Here is a 23328-nt window from a genome sequence, read left to right on the forward strand (position 1 = left end):
GAGAGACCATGCATTAAGACCATTAAGTCTGAGTCTGCTCTTTCGAAGAGCAATGCACTTAGGGAAGAGCAGTGCAATGGGACTATTTCCATCAATTTTTATTCCTTCAACTATTTATCCCTGACTGATCAGCAAACTGGAGTGGGCAATGCAGCAGCCATCTCTAAAACCACAGTCCACTCTGCCCATACGAAGAGAGTTAGTTTTTAGATCATTCAGCTTAAATTTGAGACATGAGATATTTGGCAAAAGATCTGTGAGCAACAAACAGGAAAAGGATGGGTTAGCTTTTCTGCTTTGATCGTCAAATCTGTAGGGAACACAGAGTCCTCTCTCTCTTCCTTCTGTTTCCTCTGAATATTTTATTTCTCAAAATGATTATGGAGCATGCTGTCTCCACCTTCATTGGTTTCAGATCGTTTGATTTCTCACATGGCTTGTGTTACACACCCAGCCAACAGGCTGTTAAAATTATGTTATGTCATAGGACCTCGATTTGCATTTATTAAGAGGCCTGATTCAGGTAGACGCCTGGATCACTCAGCGGATGGCCCCAGAAATACGGCAGTCGGCAGGATCTGATCCAAGCACTAAGTGCAACGACTATTTTGGGACTGTTACGACCCCGTTTTCACCAGCTGGGCAGAATTACAATTAGCTCTTAAATACCTACATTACTTTAATTGCTTGCTTATTTTATGTTTGAGGCCCAGTTCTTTCAATGAACATCTGCGACATTTGAAGTTTCCATTCTTTCCTGGATTTTGACAAGTCTACTAAGAGTGTAGGTGGTTCATTTGAAATAAGGGGGGACCTGTTTCTGTTGACTCCATTTGGCACAGACCCTTGTCTGATCGATACTGAAATAAGGTTTAAAAAGTATCACTTCTAAGGACTTTCTTATTCAGCTGATTTCATGCTCCACGTAGTCTGATACCTCCCATCTAACCTCTTTTCCTTTTTCATGAGATTTGTTGTGTGTGGCTCTCTTGTTATGATTACTCTGTTTTCGCAGGCCTGGAAAAGAACTGATATATAATCCCAGAGAAAACAATTATACAATATGAGCTGGGGGTTATCTTAATAGTGTTATTAATATTAAATGCATTTTTAAAAGATTGCCTCTTTAGGGCTTCTCCTTCATTAATGGCTTGGGCGAATAGGCATGATGTGCAAAGAAAAATCAGGCAAGATGTTCTTCGCTTTCATCTAAGTAATATCTGCTTTACCTTGTGAATTACTGATGAGACCATCTAACTATTTATGTGCACTCCCAGGGGATCCATCAGCAAATATTGGCATTCTGTTTCACCCCATCAATTTGAATGTTGGTGCATTGATGGAGAATCCCTATTCTTGAAATATTGATACATATTCAGCGATTCTTTGTCCAAACGTACAGAAAAACAATGTCAGCTACAAAAGGGAAAGTATTTTTGTTCCTCAGTAACAGGAATAAAATGTTAATAAGTAGATGGAAGAAACTTGATAGCAGATTCATGAAATTTGGGTCATCTTAGAGAGTTCCTAGGAGCCAGGGACCACAGTTTGAGAATCTGTGCTTGAAATGTATCAGTTAATTTTTTTTTGCTTAAGTTCCTGATTAGGACCACTGCAAATGCTGTGCAATTTTCATGCAAATTAAACTGTACTATTATTGAATCATTTTTACAGCCTCCTTTAAAAACCTCCGAATACTATTCTCTTGAACAAACCCTCAGTCAATTCTCTCCATAGTGACTCAGCGCCCATTCCAGTTTTATAAATGCCTTTGAATATTCTTATATGTTTAAGGCACTATATAAATTGTTGTTAAGAGCTGTGCTCTGCTGGTGCAGCAAGAAATCATCAATCCAGCCCAATGAGTCCAAAAGTTAGTCTGTTTTTTGTTGCTTTGAATTTTAGTAATATGCTGTTGCGTACAGCAATGCAGCCTGTTTACTTGACTGAGGCCGGGATTTTCCATGCCCACTGGCATCATGCATGTTTAGTGGCGTGAGTGGACAATATGGCGAGAAGGCCAAAAATTGGTTTCACGACATTGGGAACCAGTTAGCAATTGTCCCCTCAGCCCGCTGATGGCAGGCTGCGTTCACCGTCATCGGACATCTGGAACCTCATTGAAATACATCAGTATATCATTATAAGGCCAGCCCATCAGATTCATCGCCCCCACTAGATCGTGCGCCTGTGTTGGTGGGAAAACACACCGGTGCAGAACACATCTTGACAACTGTGACATGCAAAAGTCAGGACTTACCACCAGGGCCTTGCTCACATCGCAGACACCCGAGGAACAGAAGATGCTGATCCTCGAGGAATGTCCATGACATGCTGGGTGTCTCATGGACATGGCTCTGCTGCGAAGCAGCTTGCGGAAGTTGGAAAGTCACCATTGATGTTCACAATGGATGATGGTCGAAGGGATGGGAGAGGAAGGTCTAGGATCAACTGGGAGAGGAAGAGGTATTGAGTGGGTGAGGTTGGGAGGGGGGGAATGAAAGTGTCAGAGGGAATGAGGTTCAGAGTGGGGAATTAAGCTGTCGGGGTAGGGTGAGGTTGGGAGGATAAGATTGGGATGGGAATGAAGATTTCGGAGGGGTGAGGCTGGGAGGGGGAGAATGAAGGTGTCGGGGATGGTGAGGTTGGGAGGGGGGAAAATGAAGATGTCGGGGATGGTGGGGTTGGGGGGGGAATGAAGGTGTCGGTGGGGTGAGGTTGGGAGGGGGGAATGAAGGTGAGGGGGATGGTGAGGTTGGGAGGGAGAAATGAAGGTGTTGCTGGGGTGAGATTGGGAGGGGGGAATGAAGGTGTCAGGGCAGTGAAGTTGGTGGGGGAGGATGGGGTAATGGGGGAGTAGATGGCAACTGAGAAGGTAGGTGTACGGGAGATGGAATGTGCAAGGAAAGGAGTTCGGAGGGGGGAAGGAATGCGGAGAGGTGAGGGAGAAAGGGTGGAGGAAGAAGTCAGGGTGGAGGAAGGAAAGGGGAGAGACTGAGTTGGGGGGGGGAGTCCGGGGCAGTGGGCGGACTAAAAAGGGGCAAGGGCTTCCTGAGGTGAAGGGGTTCCACAGAGGCGGCAGGGTATTCCACAGGGAGGTGGTGAAGGGGTTCTATGAGGGGGAAGGGGTCCGGAGGGGGAAGGGGTTCTGGGGTGGGGGTGAAGGAGTCTATTCAATGGAGGAGGTGTTCTCTTGGTTGGAGGTGAGGACATGGATGGATCTGAGGGAATGGCTAGCTGAGGATGCCGGTCAATTGGCAGAGATACCTGTGAACCAAAGTAGAGATAATTAGTGCAAGGCAGCAGAGTCACAAGCAGGAGAGAGAGCACTCATATTTAAAAGAGAGATGATGTAGTGCAGGTTCACCGTCGACCTTACTGTCACCGCAGGCACAGTGCACATCCTCACCAGTCAGCACATTGGCACACTCCTTAAAGTGAGTGAGGGGCTTAATGTGGGCCACTCCGCTCCCGGTCTGGGACCTCTCCCTGCTGATGTGAGCAGGCTTCTCCTGACTGAAAACAGATGGAGAGACTGTGAGCAGGACACATGGCACTGCATGGAATGTTTGTGTGGTGAGCGGAGCCATCAACAGGATGAGGACACGAGCTTGGGAGGGTATGAGCCTGATGGAGATGTGAGGTTGTGTGTGAGAGTTAGTGGTGTTTTCCCTTGAGGTGTGAGATCCCTGTGGATGTGTGATGGATTTGTGAGCGTGAGAGTTAAGAGTGAATTATCTTGGCGGAATGGATGAGATCATTCATCCTGTAGTGGCACTGGGTGGCTGTCCTCTTTTGCAGGGCATTGGTGCTGGCCACCGCTGCCACCGCCTCCCAAGCTGGATTAGTGAGGTTGCTGTCCATCCTGCGTCCATCAGAGCAGGGATAGTGGACATCACGGCGAGCCTCCACTGTGTCCAAAAGGCGCTGGAGGGACGTGTCATTGAACCTGGGGGCTGCAGTCTTTTTTGCCTTTCAGGGTCATCTGTCATCTTTGCCGCAGTTGGAAGCACTGAGAAGTGTGCATGCAGCTGGACTTTACATGTGGTGCCCAGTGTGCTGAAGCAGCGAGGTGATGGCGTGGCGGGCAAATGAGAGCCCGCTCGCTTTGGAAACAATGTGTTTCCCGGGAATACATAATTAATGCGATGGGTTTGGAACGATACAACGTGAAAAGCCACCATTGCAGCCGGCGAGTAAAACATTGCACTTAGTGCAAATCTGAGATAATTCTGCCCTGAATCTGAAGAAGTCCTAAAGTCCAAAGTCCTACTTATGTGTCTAACTTTTCTGTTTTGCAGTTCAAATCGAGTTTGAGTAAGAGTGTGTCTGTTGTGGGTTGGATGGTGATGATGGCTGATGACCCAGAGCATCCAGATGTTTTCCAGCTTACAGACTCTGAACGGGGTGAGTAATGAATGGAAAAAGGTCTAATTTCCTCTCTCTTTGTATCTGTTTCAATCTCTTCACATGGCTGAGTGAACCAAAGACTGACAAATATATTGTTTTTTTTAAAGTTTCTAACAATGCAAGTTCTTTCTGATTCTTAAAGGTAGAATCGATTTTCTTAACCACAGATGAAAACCTTTCAAAGTTGAATTTAATATGGCGACAATTCAATATAATAATGCCATTCTATTTTTCTCTCTCAATCATTTTCAGGAAATTCTTACAAATTCCAGGCTGGGAAGAGAGGGAATGCGATGCTCTGGTTTAAACATTTGAGTTCTGCCTGCCAAAGCAACAGACAACAGGTGCAATTATTATCATATTTCACTGTGCATCTACAGCAGTACATGAGTGTCAAGACAAGATCTTAGAACTGATATGTAGCACTACATTTGGAAGACGATTTTAAAATGAAATGTTTAAATTGAGTATCCTGATTTTGTTACCTTAAAATAAATCACTTTTCTTCACATTACATGATGGTATACTTTGAGACTCTTTACCACAGAAGCACCAACCACTGGAAGAGTACCAGACCTGTGAGGTACAATGGAACATTGTCTTGATTGCAAACTTTAGGTGACTCAGAAAATCTTAAGGCAAAAGAAAAGCTTCTTTCTAAAGATGGAATACAATTACATTAAGAGTGATTTGGGTGTCCTTGTGCTGGAAACACAGAATGATAACATGCAGGTATAGAAAGCAATTGGGAAGGCAAAATATATAATTGCAAGGAGGCTGGAGTTTAAGAGTAAGATAGTCTTGCTGCAGTTCTGAAAAGCTTTGGTGAAACCACACCTGAAGTACCGTGTACAGTTTTGGTCGTTTTACCCAAGGAAGGATATACTTGCCTTAGAGAGGTGCAGCAAAAGTTCACTTGATGAAAATAAAAATAGAAACTGCTGAAAATACTCAGCAGACCTGGCAGTACTTGTGGAAAGAGAAACAGAATTAACATTTCAGGTCAATGATCTTTTGTCACCAGATTGATTCCTGAGATGAGAGGGTTATCCTGTGAGATTTGAGTAGAATGGACCTATACTCTGGAGTTTAAAAGAATGGGGGTTGACCTTATTGAGACATAAGACTTTGAGAGATTTGACAGGATAGTTGCTAAGAGGCTGTTTCCCCTGGCTGGAGAGTCAAGAACTAGGAACATAGTTTCAGGATAAGGGATTAGCTATTTTGTACTGAAATGAAGAGAAATATCTAAAATCAAAAGTTTGTGAATCATTGGAATTCTCTATCCCAGAAAACTTTAGCTGCTCAGTCTTAGAATATATTCAAGGTTGAGATTGGGTGTTGAGGGAATCAAGGGATATGGGAATAGGACAGGAAAGTGGAGTCAAGGTTGAGAATCGGCTATAATCATCTTACGTGGCTGGGGCAGGCTCAAGGGGCCATATAGCTTACTATTTCTATTTCATATTTCTTATGTTCAGACATTGAGGATCTAATGACTGGCTCAAGTTTCAGTCACACAGTTTAATGTTATCTGCGCCCACAAATTGTAGTGCAGCTTTCAAGACACTTCTACCCAAGCAATCTGTGCATAGAGTTATGAATCTCCTCCAGCCTATGATCCTCTGAGTTATCTGCACTCATCCAATTCTGGCCAGTTGAACATCCCCAGTTTTAATCACTCCACCCTTATCAGTTGCCAAGGCCAAAAGCCCTGGAATTCTGTCGCTAAATTTCTCTGCTTCTCTTCCTCCCTTCCTTCTTTTAAGACACTCCTTAAAATCTCTCTCTTTGACCAAGTCATCAGCCATCAGCCCTAATTTATCTTATGTGGCCCAGTATCAAATTTTTGATAATGTCCTGTGAAGCGTCTTGAGTTGTTTTACTACTTTAAAGGTGCTGTATAAATTCAAGTTGTTGAATAAACCAGGATCATCTCAAGATAAATATGTAGCATTGTACCATTTCTGTTTTTCTATTGGTATGACACCATGATAGACTTAAGACACAGGCTTTTTTGATGTTCACCCCCAAAATATTTGAATGTATTTTCCATAGCTAAAATTCCATAGAAAATTTACAACTCCTGCAAGATGATCGGTATACTGGCCATGTACTGATAAGAATTTACAAAATTAGACTCAGCCTTTATTGCAAAGAACAGCAAAAGATTGTGCAGAGCTTGAGACAACCAACTTGGAGATTTTGCAATTATTCAAAAGTGCTTTTCTTGCGGGTTGTGAGAACCTGCTACTCAGTTGAATTGCTGAGTAGTAATTTGTCTTTAGCGTGTTTTACTCTGTAATTATTTGTAGGAAGAAAGGCATGTTTAACATGAATTGAGATTTGCCTTTTGTGTTTCACGTGGACCTGTTTTGAATGTTTTAATGTTTCATAAACCTCCTTCCTATTCATGATTTTACACAATTTATAGAGGTAACTTTTCACCCTTGTGTGTTGAAACAGTAGGACTGACATGCAGCAAGCTTTGTACTTCCTAAAGCTCTTGTGGGCCAAACTCTCAGGATTTTATAAACTTGGTCTCATCATCATAATGCATAATAAGTGCCAGTCTGGACTGAGGCTGCTGACAAAAGCTTGCCAACAACATGAGGTAGAAAATAGCATACAGTTATATCTGCTATTTAAAATAGTTCCTTTGTAGCTTGCTGGGAACTAACCACAAAATGGCAGTTCAAAGATACAGGACATCTCCATTTTACAATGCTGTTGTGGAAGTGCTTGTGTAAGAAGTGCAGAAAAGGAGATTGCCCTATTTGGGGCCCCAGGCACCCACTCCACAGGAGTTTCCACTCATTTGCCTGGCATCAGGCGAATAGGCAATGTCGTTGTAATCTCCAACAGCCAAAAATTGTGGGAGCAGATGAGAACCAGTTTCACTGCCTGTGCAAAAATGAATGACTTGCATTTATAGAGTGCCTTTCACAACAGCCAGGTGCCTCAAAATGCTTTACAGCCAATTAAATAATTTTGATATCTAGTCTGCTCTCATGTAGGAAACATGACAGTTTGTACGCAGCAAGCTCCCACAAACCACAGAATGATAATGATCAGATGATCTGCTTTTGAGATGTTGATTAAGGAATAAATATTAGCAAGGACAGTGATAGGGGGTGGGGGAGCTTCACGCTTTTCTTCGGCCAGGACAATGGGGTGTGGGTAAGGGGGTTGGGGCAGGGGAACTTTCCTGCTTTTCTTTGAAATAATACACGGGATCTTTTGCATCGACCTGAGGGGGTTGACGGGGTCTCAGTTCAATGTCTCATCCAAAAGGCACCACCTCTGACAACCTGAGAGTGCAGCACTTCCTCAGCACACCACGCATGTGTCAGCCTGGAGTGGGACTCGAATCCAAAAACCTTCTAACTCAGATGGAAGAGTGCTACCAACTGAGCCATAGCTGGCACTTGGGCTGTCTGAGGTCTGCCATGTTATGTCTAGCCAGTATTTCACTTCATCAAGTAGATGGGCAAATTAACAATAACTCAAGAGTCATACTTGGCTTTCACACCTCCTTCCAAGCTTTGAATGCATTTCTAAGCTGAGCACAGCACATTTTAGAACTGCCACTTCAAAAAGTAATTGTCATTTTTGGAAAGGTGAGCTCACAAACTAATGGTACAATACAATCTTACAATTTGTCTGCATGTTGCGTGCTCATTTGAACCCCCCAGTTAGTTTCCTGTTCAAATTTGCAACATCTCAAAGCTATTCTGCTTACAAGAGAAAGCAGCTTATAGCAAAAAGGAACATGCAAAGAACGGCTCCCCTATTTTGAGTTTGGGTCTGTTTGAACAGATTATGCTCGCATCTTGGAGCATAAAAAGTGAAAGGAATGGGCCTGTATAAAGTTGGAATCCTTCCTGAAACTCATATCTCACAGCACCTGTTCCTGTTCTTTCTCCACTTGTTCACTTATTCAGTTGCTCAGGAAAAGGAAGTGAGCCAGAAGTTGTGGTGCACTTTGGTACCAACAACATAGGGCAGGTACCTATTGAAGTCCTAAGGTCAGATTTTCAGGTGCTAGAAAGAAGTTAAAAAGTAGGATTATTCTCAGTGCCAAGTGCTAGCCAGAATAGAAATAAGAAGATAAGGAGGTTCAATGCGTGGTTTGAAGCATGGTGCAGGAGGGAGGGCTTCAGATTCTTGAGGCATTGGGACCAGTTCTGGGACAGAAGGCACCTATTAGGACTGGGACCATCATCATTACAGGGTGGTTCATTAATGTGTTCATTACAGGGAGGTTCATTAACTAAATTTGCAGTAGGTGCCACCATATCGAAGTAGAAAAGAGTAAGATACATAAAATTAGAATGTTGTACAGGACTGGAGAAGGAATTGTTACGAAACTCAAACTTACCTTAATGTTGAGTGCGGAGGTCAGGACCTCCAAGTCCTGACAAACCTCGAACTTCCCGTCTATGCGCAGACCAGGAACAGGCTGTACATGCAATTCAGCAGATGTGCACCTTTAAGTTCTTCGGGCCCAGTCAGGCCCAGTGAGGCTGTGCATAAAGAGAGGGGTCAAAAGGTGCAAGAACCCAGGTCAGGTGACTTAGAGCAGGCTGCCATCAAAGACTAGTATCCCAGACAGGGAGTTGTCCTCAAAAGGGGCAAGGAGACCGAGAGACATCCCAAAAGGAATTTGCAGGAAGGGGACAGAGACAGCGGATAGAAACAGGTCCCAGTTAAGGAAAAAGAGGAGCAGAGAAACAGGCTCAAAACAGAAAAAAGGCTGCAGGGAGCAGACTCTAAGTGAAGAAGGCAGCCAAAGGTTGGTGACTCTGTGCTGCAGGCCGTTGAAGCAAAGGTGCATCTTTGGAGCAGCCGAAGAGCTGAAGTTACGCTTGTGATTTGGTGCTTGAGTGTAGACTCAGGAATCCAGGGGAACGGAATCTCAGGAGACAAAATTGAAACCCTGCGAGATGGGCCATTAGTGAAGCCACCCAAGTTGGAGCAAATTTTGGCAGGAATTGGTACAATACCTGTCAGGTGAATTCTTCAAGTGAGAGCCAAGTCAAATATAATAGGTATTTGAATGAAGGTGAAAAGAAAAGAGAGACTGGCAAAGAGAGACTATTCGAATAGAATGGCAATAAACATAAAAGGGAATCCAAAATTTTTCTACCAGCATGTCAATAATAAAGACCATGTAATAGTAGTTTGAGGTGTGGTGCATCCTATTATGGACAAAGAGGGTGATATATGCTTAAAGGCGGCATGGCAAGGCTGGAATACTTAATGAGTTTTTTGTATCAGTGTTTACTAAGGAAGAGGGTTCTGAGAAAATATCGGTAGAAGTGGAGATAGTGGAGGCAATGGTTTGTGTGAAAATTGAAAGGGAGGTGGTACTGGAAAGGTTGGCTAAGCTTCGGATAGATAAGTCACTTGGTACAGATGGTTTGCATCCCAGGTTGCCAAAGGAAGCGGGGGTGGAGATTGAAGATGGGCCTGCCTTAATTTTTCAATCTTTCCTATATGAGGAGGTGCCAGAGGATTGGGGAGTGGCAAATGTGACACCCTTATTCAGGAAAGGGTGTAAGGACAGTCCTAGCAACTACACACCAGTTAGTTTAACATCAGTGGTATTTACGGTTTTGAAAGCCATAATCAGGGGAAAAAAAGCCAGCATGCACTTGGAGAGGATTGAGTTAATTTAGGAGAACCAGCACAGAATTGTAAAAGGCTGATTGCGCTTGACTAACCTAATTGAATTTTTTGATGAAGTAACAGAGAAGGTTGATGAAGAAGTGAATGTTCTCGATGTGGATTTTAAGTAAGCATTTGATATGGTACCACATAAAAGGTTGATTAACAATTGAGGCTTATGGAATAGGAGGGTCAGTGTCCAATTGGGTAAAAAGAATTAACTTAAGGACAGAATGCCATGAGTCATGGTAGATCTGAAACAAAAACAGAAAATACTGGAAAAACTTGGCATCAAACAGACTCGCAAGGTTAACTTTGTTTCTCTCTCCACGGGTGCTGTCAGAACTGTTGAGTTTTTCAAGCATATTCTGTTTTTGTTTCAGATTTCCAGCATCAGCAGTATTTTGCTTTTACCTGAGAGTCATGGTGGATGCTTGTCTTTCAGACTTCCATTCTCTATCACCCTCCTGGTGATAGACACTGGTGTTCTACAGGGGTCAGTTCTAGGCCCATTGTTTTTTATGCTATACATAAATAACTTGGATCTTGGAATATTGAGTAAAATTTCAAAGTTTGCCAATGTAAACTTGGAGGAGTGCCAAAAAGTGAGGATAATACCAATTGCCTGTAAATGGGCATAGGCTAGCAGAATGGGCAGACATGTGGCATATGGAATTTAATACAGTGACATGTGAAGAGATGCATTTTGACAGAAGCAATAAGTACAGGTAATGTAGACTTAATGACACAATTCTAAACAGTGTGCAGGAACACCTGAGGATGCATGTGCATTGATCTTTGAAGATAGCATATTGAGAGAGTGTTAGCAAAGTATGCAGGATCATGCGTTTCATAAATAGAGGCACTGAATGCAAAAGCAGGGGAGTTTGCTGATCCTTTATAAAGCTTTGGTCACCGCATTTAAGAAAAGATGTGACAGTCCTTGAGAGGGTACAGAGGAGATTTACGGAATGATTCCAGGGATTAGGGGCGGGAGTGTGGTCGGGGGGGGGGGGGGGGGTGCCCATTTAGTTACAACATTACTTTGTAAAGACTGGAATTGTTCTCCTTGGAGCAAAGGAGAGGGGAGGATTGAGGAGAGATTTGATTTGGTAGGGGTATACAAGAATATGACAGGCTTAGATAAGGTAGACAAGGAAAAACTCTTCCCACTAGCTGATGGTACAAGGACTGTGGGATACAGATTTAAGATTATGGGCAAAGCTGCAGTAGGAGTGTCAGAAAGAACTTGCAATGTGATTGGTAATGACTGGAACTCATTGCCCATGAGGGTGGTGGAAGCAGAAATCATCAATGATTTCTAAAGAAAATTGGATGGGCACTTGAAGGAAATTAACTTGCAAGGCTACGAGAATTTAGCAGGGGTGTTGGGCTGACCCAGTTGTTCTGCAGAGAGATATCATGGCCTTGATGGGCCGAATGGCCACCTTCTGCACCTTAAATTATGCACACAGCATGCATGTGAGGTATGCAACTGGTGGAGGTCGGTTAGGGTGGAGCAAGATCATGGAATAGTTTGACCATAAGGACAAGGTTCTTAGTCAATTTGTTAGGCCACAGGGCACGACACATGGTTGACAATTAACAGCAGGACTTTGAAGAGAATGTCTTGAATCTGTTGCAATTTGTGGTAGAGCATCTCAGAAGTTGTGGATTAGAGTTTTAATGGTAGTTGGAAAGGAAAAGGTCAAGTAGAGACATTATAATAGAGCATAAGAACATAAGAATTAGGAGCAAGAGTAGGCCATTCAGCTCCTTGAGCCTGCTCTGCCATTCAGTAAGATAATGCATGTTCTGAATGTAGTCTCAACTCCACTTTCCTTCCTACCCCCTGATACCCATTGACTCCCTTGTCAGTCAAGAATCTATCTAGCTCAGCTTTAAAGGTATTCAATAACCCTGCCTTCACCACTCTCTGGGGAAGAGAGACTCATGACCCTCTGAAAGAAAAAATTTCTCCTCATTCCCGCTTAAATGGCAGATCCCTAATTTTTAAACTGTGTCTCCTAGTTCTAGTCTCTCCCACAAGGGGAAGCATCCTTTTGGCATCCACCTTGTCAAGCCCCTTCAGGATCTTACATGTTTCAATAAAGCCATGTCTCATTATTTGAAACTCCAGTGGATACAGGCCCAACCTGTCCAACCATTCCTCATAGGATAACCCCCTCATCCCAGGAATCAGTTGAGTGAAACTTCTCTGAACTGCTTCTAATGCAATAATGTCCTTTCTTAAATAAAGAGACCAAAATTGTACACAGTACTCTAGATGAGGTCTCACCAATACCCTGAACAACTGTAGCCAGAAATCCCAGCTTTTATATTCCATTCCTCTTGCAATAAATGACAACATTCCATTTGCCTTCCTAATCACTTGCTGTACCTGCATACTATTTGTGATTCATGTACTGAGACATTCAGATCCCTATCTACCTCTGCAGCCTCTCTCCATTTAAATCAAACACTGCTTTTTTTATTTTTCCTGCCAAAGTGGACACTTTCACATTTTCTCACATTTTACTCCATCTGCCCACTCAGTTAACCTATCTGTATCCCTTATGTCCTCTTCTCAACTTACTTTCCTAACTACCTTTGTCTCATCGGCAAATTTAGCACCCATACATTCAGCCCTGTCATCCAAGTCATGAATATAGATTGAAAATCGTTCGCCCCAGCACTGATCCCTGTGGCACTCCATTCGTTACATCTTGTCATCCCAAAAATGACCCATTTATGACTGCTCTGTTTTCTGTTTGCAAAGCATTTTTCTATCCATGCTAATTTGTTACCCCCACACCATTTTTATCATCTTATTTTGTGTCGTAACCTTTGACAAGGCAGCATGTCAAATGTGTTCTGGAAATCTGAGGGATGGTTGGACAGGTTGGGCCTGCATCCACTGGAGTTTCAAATAATGAGACACAACCTTATTGAAACATGTAAGATTCCCCTATATCCACATTGCTTGTTAATGATGCAGCTTTCTTCTGAAATGATAATTTGGAGATTGTGCAATGGTGCAGGTGAGGGATCAATAACCAGGGGGCATAGATTTAAGGTAAGGGGCAGGAGGTTTAGAGGGAATGTGAGGAAGAATTTTTTCATCCAGAGGGTGGTGGGAATCTGGAACTCACTGTCCGAAAGGGTGGTAGAGGCAGAAACCTTCATAACATTTAAGAAGTATTTGGATATGCACTTGCAATGCCCTGGCATACAAGGCCAAGGGTCCAGTGCTGGAAAATGGGATTAGAATAATGGGTACTTGTTTGACCGGCGCAGACTCGATGGGCCAAAGGGCCTTCTTCTGTGCTGTTGACCTCTATGACTGTATGTTCATCACAGCACTATACTTAACAGGAACACTGAGCACTTGGACCTAGGTTGTGGTAAAGAACTGTTTGTCACTACACATTTGTTTGGTTCCCTGAAGCATGCTTTGCTTCTCTCTGTAGACTTACTTCATGTCAAAAAATAATATTCTCTTTGCTGGTGACAGTAACATCTCTACATTTGAGTAGACCCCTGATATTCACGAGGCTCAGAAGTAAGTATGATCACTTGGACAGGACACAGAGAGCTGCTGGTGCCTGTGAATCCACACCTTGGACAAGTTGGTGACTTGCAAGGTTGAATTGGAAAGTTTAAAAAGTTGCTTTCTGAATGTCTTTTACTGAAAACTACCAAAATTTGCAACCTGGCAGAGTAAGTTAAACTTTACGAACTGTTGCAATCACATTATAAAAAAAAACAAATGCACATGTTATACGATGGTAAGTGTGCAAGCATTAGGCCTTGAATTGGTTTTAATAGGCAGTATTTTTAGAAGCCTGGCACATTGTCAGATGCTGCAATATTGTCAGACGGTTGTCAGCTATGGCTCATTGATAGCAGTCTCACCTCAGTCAGAAGTTATAGGTTCAAGTCTCACTTCAGAGCACAAAACCTAGGCTAGCAGCCCATTGCAATACTAAGTGAGTGCTTCACTGTCAGAGGAGCCATCTTAAAGATGAGATGTTGAACATATAGGTCAAAGGTTTTTTGGTATTATTTCGAAGAAGAACAGGGGACATCTTCCTGGTGTCCTTGCCAACATGTATCGTTTAACAAACTTCACTGGAACAGGTTATCTGTTTGCTGTCACATTGTTGGCTTGTGGGACCTTGCTGTGAATAATTGACTGCTACATTTCTTCCATTACAGCAGTTACTCCACTTCATTGCTTGTAAAGCGATTTGTGATGTCCTGAGATCGTGAAAGGGGACATATAAATAAGTTTGTTTCTCTACATCTACAAGCTTGGGAGAGAGAATGATTCAGAACTCTACTATTGACTATTAACAATTAATATGCAAAATCAGGCTGTGCCTAGATTTACTTGAACAGTTTAACAGTATTCCACATGTAGAAAAACTATCAAGAAGAGACTGGGGAGTGCCACCAGAATTTTTTTTTTACAGTTGGGCTGTGATCCTGGACAAGATCATATGCCTGCATTCTTAAGGCTGGAAGCTCAATTCTTTCATTTAATTGCATTTGACACTGACTTGGCTACTCATGTTGTAAGAATGCTGAAAAGTTGATGTCAGTGTAGGAATCTTCACAGCAGTTTGTTGAATCAGTAGCATCAGTTTTCCAAAAGTTTGTATCCATCTATGTTAGTCTAGTAATTATGGTTTTATTTAGTGTGTAATGTACCATTAAGAATAATACTTGTTAAGGAAGATCACATGATCTGTAGTAACCAATAGGAGAGTAGCACAAGCTACCTCAGCAGTCAATGTAGAGATGGAGTTGGAGTTGAAAGCACACATGTAGTTGCTGCTGAGTATATTGTAAATAAACTTAATGTTTCCACTCAAGAAATGTCTGCAGTTCAACTCCAGCATCAACACTAGCAACTCGGCCACCCTTACAGCAGGCTGGCGATGAGGATAAAACAGGATTGAACTGAAGAAATCAAGTTAGAAAGATATTGGCACTGTACCTCACCCAGTGATTGGAAGTAGCAAGCTCCATTAGAATCGAAGAAGTAATTCCCTCTCAAAATGCAACAATTTGGGAGAACTGATCCTTTTGAGCCAGCCACAGATGATTAGTCTCATTACATAGAACACCTCTCATTCTTTTTTCAAGCGAATGAGATTATGGGGGAAGAGAAGAGGCGAGCGATCTTCTTGAGCACTTGTAGGAGCAAAACTTATGGTTTGATTTGAAATTTGATGGCACCTGGTGCCCCAGATTCGAAGAATTTCGATAAACTGGTCGACCTCGTGAAGGGTCATTTTCAACCAAAGCCCTCAGTCATGATGCAGAGGTTCAAGTTTAACTTACAAAAAACATTGTTGCAACGGTTAGATTGTTGCAGCTCTGATCGGCAGACTACAGAAAGAAAAGTCTCAATGTCTGAACTCAGTGGAGATACTAATGATGGAGACCTGTGCACTTCATGAAGGAGGCCTGCTTCATGTAACAGTTCACCATCTCCAACATGAAGGAGATATAGCTGGGCTCTCAGTCCTCTGTAAGATTAGGAATGCAGCACATCATAAGAGCTATTAAGTCTTGGAGCAGACCTTCATGTTTATAGTTAGAATATAAAATCTGCAAAGGCACTTCAGCATTCATCATCAATGTAAGAAAGACAGTAACAAACTTTCCTACTTTGGAAAGTATTTCCTACATAATCTCATTGCATACAACGCCTTTGGATGCAGCACTTTAAATGTACAAGGAGTCATTTTCATCTTCACTGCCTGACTGGGATTTTCCTGGAGCTGTGGATCATCCCCACCCACAGTATAATTTTCCCAACTTTCCTTCTACTTGAAATGGATTATTAGCCATTGAACTGGGGTTCCTGGAGATTATACCAGGATTAATCTTGGAAGACATTAGTTCTTGTTTTTTTGTTGCCATTTTGGTTCATCTGGCTAATATGCAGGTTTAGAATTCAGCTTTTCATCAGGAAATGGCAAACTTGGGCTCCCAAAATGGGATGTCTAGAGATCTTTTTGCAATAGAAAAAACAGTCAAAAGAGATATATTGTACCCCCAAAAGAAAGATATAACGTCTCGAGATTTGTGTGTGTAATTTTCCTTTCCTCTGGGTATTGGCAAAAGTAAGGGAAATGAAAACTGCATGCTTGTTTCATATTGACCAAGAAAACATGGCTCTGTCTGCATTTTGAAGTCATCTGTGGTTTTGGTATACTTGACATCTGCTCCAATATAAGGAAGTGTTCACTAGTGCCCGAAAGAGACAGCAGCATTTAATGCCACAGTTTATTTGACATTAAGACTTCCAGAAACCACCACTCAGCATCTTTGAAACAGCTTAAGGAAAATATTGTCTTTTAATTGTGATTCATTTCAGGAACACATGTAGTGCCAGGGTTTAAAAGCAGACGTGTGAAAGATAATACGAATGAACAGTTCCTTAAGTTTGTCAAAATCTTATTGCAGCCTTTCACAAACCAAGTATCCTCTCTATACTGCTTTTATCTCATGTGATATGTTCCTTAAGTGGAAAACTGCCACTCCAATCAGATGTTGGAAATCCCAGGACTAGTATATGAATTAATTGGTTGACTTAGTCCTTTAACATCCTATATCATTTGATTTAGGGTTGGAACAGTGCTGGACTCTCTTTAGTATATCTAGTTCAAGAAGTCACTATTCTGTTTCTTCTGATCCAAGTAAATTTAAAAAAATTAAGATTCTATTATGTAGATACAATAGCTTTCAATTTGGCACAGAGAACACTAAACAGATTGAGTGATCTATTAAATTTGTAAATGAAAAATATCATTATACATAAACCTGCCACCATGCATTGGATGGCTTATTGTTGGTAGGCTATAGCCTTAAAGGGCATCAAGCAATCCCCTGATAAAAAACCAAGTCTGTTCTCAAAAAACAAGAGTTCCTGTGTGGATCAATTTCCGCCAAACCTACTACACAGAATAAAGCTTTCTCCCTGACTAAATAATTTTGCTTGGACTTGACTTCAGGAAAGGAGATGTTATTTGGCAGAGCTGTATTAATTTTTCGTGTGGAATAAAACTTTCTTTTAATGCTACAAGGGCTAAGAAAGTAAGTAACTCACTGGCAAATATATTGTTCTTTGAATGAAGTTATCCATAAGTTTCCCATCGCCCTCTCCTTTGGGCTTACATTTATAAAATACAAAATATTTATTTACCAATTAAACATATTGTTGTTTCAAGTTTGTCAACCTTATTGATTATTCCTAGCTCTTCTATTAAGCAAAATCTCTACTTTGAGCCTATTTCTTATGCTATCAAGATTCTTTAGAAAAATAAGAAATACGAGCAGATATAAGCCATTCGGCCCTTAGATCTGCTGCACCATTCTGTAAGATCACACCTGAGCTTCTATCTCCATTCCACCTTTCCACAATATTCCAAGATCCCTTGAATCCCTTGGTATCCAAAAATCTATCAATTTCTGTGCTGGATGTACTCAACAGCTGAGCATCTACAGCTCTCTCGGTGGATAATTCCAAAGATTTGGTCCTAAATGGCTGACTCCTTATTCTGAAGCTGTAACTCTTAGTCCTTGAGTTCCTCAGCCAGGAGAAAAAGTAGGGAAATAAGTAGCACACAGATACCATTTAAAAATGAAACGCTGAAAATTGTTGCTGAAATAAAGCTCCTGTGATTAAAAAATCCAGCTATTCAGCCATGCTTTAGCATGACGAGGAGTTCCTTGAACTCAGTAAGCACAAAGGCTAATTTGTTCAGCTTCTTAGGCCCAAGTTCTGTAATTCTCTCCCTGAACCTCTTAACTACATCTCTATCTCTCTCTTCCTTGAAAACTTTCCTTAAAACTACCTTTCTGACCAAGCTTTGGTCAGCTGATTTAATATCTCCTTATTTGTTTTGGTGTCACATTTTGTTTGATAATGCTCCTCTAAATTGCCTTGGGATGTTTTACTACATTGAAAGTGCCATACAAGTGCAAGTTGTTGTTTATTCCATTGACATTCAAGTGAGCAAGTTATGCTACAGTTAGTTCAAATCTTGTTGAGATCCCATCTGGAGTATAGCGATCAGTTTTGAGAATCTCTGGAAATGTATATTGGCCTTGGAAGGCCTTAAGAAGGGCTTAACAGATTGGTGGGAACATATGAACTAGGAGCAGAAGTAGAACTTGGCCCCTCAAGCCTGCTCTGCCATTCAATAAGATCATAGCTGATCTAAATGTAACCTCAGCCCCACATTCCTGCCCACCCCAATAATCTTTCACCCCCTTGTTAATCAAGAATTTATCTAGCTCTGCCTTAAAAATATTCAAAGACTCTGCTCCCACCGCCTTTTGAGGAAGCGAGTTCCAAAGACTCTCAACCCTCAGATAAAAAATTTCTCCTCATCTCTGTCTTAAATGACCGACCCCTTATTTTTAAAGGCTGACCCTAGTTCTAGGTTCTCCCACAAGAGGAAACATTCTCCACACATCCACCCGGTCAAGACCCCTCAGGATCTTAAAGGTTTCAATTAAGTCACCTCTTCTTCTAAATTCCAGTGGATACAAGTCTAACCTCTCCAGCCTTTCCTCATAAGACAACTCGCCCATTCCTGGTATTAGTCTAGTAAACCTTCTCCAAACTGCTTCTAACGCATTTACATTTTTCTTTAAATAAGGAGACCAACACTGTACACAATACTCCAGATGTGGTCTCACCAATGCCCTCAACAACTGAAACACAACCTCCCTACTTTTGTAATCAACTCCCCTCACAATAAATGATAACATTCTATTAGCTTTCCTAATTACCTGCTGCACCTGCATACTAACCTTTTGTGATTCATGTACTAGGACATCCAGATCCCTCTGAATCTCAGAGCTCTGCATTCTCTCACTATTTAGATAAGCTTATTTTTTATACTTCCTGCCAAAATAAAAGATTTCACATTTGCCCACAATATACTCCATTTGCCAGATCTTTGCCCACTCAGACAACTTATCTATGTCTCTTTGTAGCCTCCTTATGTCCTCTTCACAATTTACTTTCCTACCTATCTTGGTGTCATCAGGAAATTTAGCAACCATTCCATTGGTCCCTTCATCCAAGTCATTTACATAAATTGTAAAAAATTGAGGCTCCAGCACTGATCCCTGTGGCACATCACTCGTCACATCCTGCCAACCAGATAAAGTCCCATTTATGACAACTCTCTGCTTCCTGTTAGCTAGCCAATCTTCTATCCATGCCAATATGTTACCTACTACACCATGAGCTTTTATTTTCTGCAACAACCTTTGATGTGGCACTTTATCAAATGCCTTCTGGAAATGTAATTACATTACACCCACTGGTTCCCCTTTATCCACAGCACACATGATTCCTTCAAAGAACTCCAATAAATTAGTTAAATATGAATTCCCTTTTACAAAACCATGTTGACTCTGTCCGATTGCCTTGAATTTTTCTAAGTGCCCATTATAACATCTTTAATAATAGCTTCTAAAATTTTTCCTATGACAGATGTTAGGCTAACTGGCCTGTTGTTTCCTGCTTTCTGTCTCCCGCCCTTTTTGAATAAAGAAGCTATATTTGCTATTTTCCAAACTAATGGAACCGTCCCCAAATCTAGGGAGTTTAGAAAAATTAAAACCAGTGCATCAACTAGTCACTTCTTTGAAGACCTGAGGGTAAAGTCCATCCAGACCTGTGGATTTGTCCACAACAAATTTGCTCAATACCACTTCCCTGATGATTGTAATTTTCCCAAATTACTCCCTCCCTTCCATTCCCTGATTTACATCTATTTCCGGGATGTTACGTGTGTCCTTATTGTGAAGACCGAAGCAAAATACTTGTTTAATTCATCCGCCATCTCCCTACTTTCCAATATTAATTCCCTAGATGCACTGTCAAAGGACCAACACTCACTTTGCTAACGTTTCTTATTTAAATATCTATAGTAACTCTTACTTTCCAGCTTTACATTACTAGCTAGTTTACTCTCATACTCTAATTTTTCCCTCCTCATTAATCTTTCTGTCATTCTTTGCTGTTCTTTATATTCCTTCCAATCTTCTGACCTGCCACCCATCTTTGTGTAATCATATGCTTTTTCTTTAGGCTTGATGTTGTCTTTAACTTTTTTAGTTAAGGACGGATGGTGGACCTTCCCCTTAGAATTTTTCTCTCTCATTGGAATGTATGTATTCTGTGTATTCTGAAATATCCCTTTAAATGTCTGCCACTGAACCTCTATATCCCTTAACCTCATTCACCAGTTCACTTTAGCTGGCTCTGCTAGCCCTCATAATTGCCCCTCCTTAAGTTTAAAATGCTAGTCTTGGATGCACTCGTTTCTTCCTCAAAATGAATGTAAAATTCAATCATATTATAATTGCTGCTACCTAGGGGTGCCTTCACAAGGAGGTCATCAATTAATCCTATCTTATTGCACAATACCAGACCTAATATAACCTGCTCTGTGGTTGGCTTCAGTACATGCTGTTCTAAGAAACTAAGAATCCCGAAAACATTCTGTGAACTCTTCATCTACACTATCTTTGCCCATTTGATTTTTCCAGTCTAGATATGGATTAAAATCCTCCAGGATTATTGCTGTACCTTTCTGGCAAGCTCCCATTATCTCTTCTTTTATACTGTGTCCTACTGTGTAGTTACAATTAGGGGGTCTGTAAACCACTCCCACAAGTGACTTTTTGCCTTTATCACTCCTCATCGCAACCCAAACCGATTCTACACCCTGCTTGCCTGAATTTGGGTCATCCCTCTCTAATGTGCTCATTCCATCATTAATTAACAGAGCCATCCCTCCACCTTTTCTTAACTTCCTGTCCTTCCTAAATATCAGAAACCCCTCAATATTCAAGTCCCGATCTATGTCACCCTGTAGCCATGGCTCTATAATGGCTAGCAGATCACACTTATTTATTTCTATTTGCACTATCAGTTCACCTGTTTTGTTTTGAATGCTACGTGCATTTAGATACAGAGCCTCTAGTTTTGTCCTTTTATTGTTTTTGTAGTGTATAGCCTTATCTGCTGATTTACTCTTAGATTTGTACTCTCTGTCCCTTCCTGGCACAGTCTGTTTATCATTTCCCATATTAATGCTGTCTCCCTTGCCTTGTCTCTACTTTTTGATTTACCACATCTTCCCAAATTTGATCCCTTGCCCCCACTATTCTGTTTAAAACCCTCTCTACTTCCCTAATTAGGCTTCTTGTGAGGACACCAGCCCCAGCATGGTTCAGGTCTAGACCGCCCCAACGGCACAGATCCCACTTTGCTCAGTACTGGCGCCAGTGCCTCATAAACCAGAACCCACTTCTTCCACACCAGTCGTTGAGCCATGCATTCATTTCTCGAATCTTATTTGTCCTCTGCCAGTTTGCATGTGGCTCAGATAATAATCCAGAAATTATAACCTTTGAGGTCCTGCTTCCTAATTTTGGTGCCTAGGTCATCATACTGTCTATGCAGAGCCTCCTTTCTCATCCTGCCTATGTCGTTGGTACCTACATGGAGCATGACCACTGGATCCTCCCCCTCTCACTGCAAGTTCCTCTCCAGCCCTGAGCAGATGTCCCGAACCCTGTAACTGGGCAGGCAACAAAGCTGTCTGGACTCTCCCTCTTTGTTACAGAGAACAATGTCAATCACCCTTACTACACTGTCCCCTACTACTACTACTACTACTACTACTACTACATTCCTTTTTTCACCACGCATTTGTATTCCACGGTGTCATGGTCAGTTTTCCCATCCACCCTGCAGCCCCCATTTTCATTCAGACAAGCTGAGAGAACCTCAAACTTCTTGGACAATTGCAGAGGCCCTCTGGATCCCCTTACCTGCCTCATTTGCAGTCACACCCTCCTGACCCTGGCCACTGACCAAATTAGAAGACCCTATCCTAAGTGGTGCGATTGCCTCCTGATATAAAGCATCCAGGTAACTTTCTCTCTCCTTAATGTGTCACAGAGCCTGCAGCTCAGCCTCCAGCTCATTAACTCTGAGCTGAAGTTCCTCAAGCCACAAATATTTACTGCAGATGCGTCTGCCCTGGATCACAATGCCCACATGCTCTGCAGCCTTGACACATCACATGTCCTGCAATCCTTAATATGTTTTAAATAATTACTTAATAATATTAGCCACTTATTTATGTTGCTTTCGTATATATTAACTTTACTGCCAAATTGTGTAGTATTTTAAACTTTAGGGATAGAGTAGAACTTACCCACTTACCAGATACTCACCAAACAGCTAGCTCCTTTTCTTGTAGTAGATCAAGAACCAATTTCTCTGTGGTGAGAAAGATAGTAAGGGGAAACAAAAAACTCCTTCCCCCAACTCCCCTCTCACCAAACACCAAGTCTTCACTCAGTTAGTCAGCTGCACTAAATAGTAAATGGAACTGCAGCGACAGTAACCAGATTCAACCAGTTAGATAATGAACTACTTAGCACCTACAACTGAGTGAATTTACCCTGTCTAAACTGCAAGCAAGGAAGAACTTAGCCTGCTTGCACAGTACTTTTCAGTTACTGCTAGTTACAGACTAGATTAGATTTTAACAGGAAAACTTAAGAACAAAATTAACACTTAAAACTCCCCTCTCACCAAACTCCAAGGGCAGGATCTTTCAGTTGGCAAGCAGGGGCGGGGCTCGCTCACCGACGTATAAAATGACATCAGACGGAACATCCAGCATTACCCCACGTCACTTCCATTTTCAGGTTGCCGAGGGCGCAGCCGAATCAGTTGTACACCTGCCAACCTGTCAACGTCCTGTTGAGGCCATTTAAAAAGTACTTAACATAATTAATGGACCTGCCCGTCCAACCTTAGGGTTGGCGGGCAGGCTGGGAGCCCTGGCGGGCTTAAGAAAAAGCATGAAACCTCATCAACGGGCGGGATGAGGTTTCATGAGGGTTTTTAAATATTTAATAAAGGTTTCATTAAAAGTGATGGACATGTCCTAACTCATGTGACAGTGTCACATGAGGGGAGATGTCAGGGAAATTTTGTTTTTGTCTCTTTAACATTTTTAAAATTGGAGCCGATCTCCCTGAGGCAGCACTTAGCCTCAGGGAGATCAGTGTGCTCTTTTGCGCACATGCGCGAAAGAGTGCGCTCTCGGCTGAGGGAATTCCCCCCCCCCCACCCGCACAGGGAGCGCGTAGTAATTCCTGGCGGACATCACGCTGGTGGGCCTTAAT

At 42.0% G+C, this 23328-nt stretch overlaps 1 protein-coding gene across 8 annotated transcripts in view; it reads left to right on the forward strand.

Annotated features, from left to right (window-relative positions):
* Positions 1-23328, forward strand: part of ralgps2 (Ral GEF with PH domain and SH3 binding motif 2) — a 574026-nt gene that overhangs the window by 512759 nt on the left and 37939 nt on the right. For 3 of the 8 annotated variants that reach the window (XR_005945530.1, XR_005945531.1, XM_041208583.1), the window contains exons 19-20: positions 4302-4407; positions 4663-4754. Coding sequence is in view for 6 of the 8 variants with exons in the window: in XM_041208583.1 (XP_041064517.1) it covers positions 4302-4407; positions 4663-4754 (198 nt within the window). In the remaining 2 variants the exon portion in view is untranslated. Of the gene's footprint in view, positions 1-4301; positions 4408-4662; positions 4906-23328 lie in introns of those variants that run through there. The other 5 variants (XM_041208582.1, XM_041208581.1, XM_041208586.1 and 2 more) reach the window with 3 other exon arrangements.

The sequence above is a fragment of the Carcharodon carcharias genome, chromosome 16, assembly GCF_017639515.1.
Source record: "Carcharodon carcharias isolate sCarCar2 chromosome 16, sCarCar2.pri, whole genome shotgun sequence".
In the NCBI taxonomy this organism is placed as follows: domain Eukaryota; kingdom Metazoa; phylum Chordata; class Chondrichthyes; order Lamniformes; family Lamnidae; genus Carcharodon; species Carcharodon carcharias.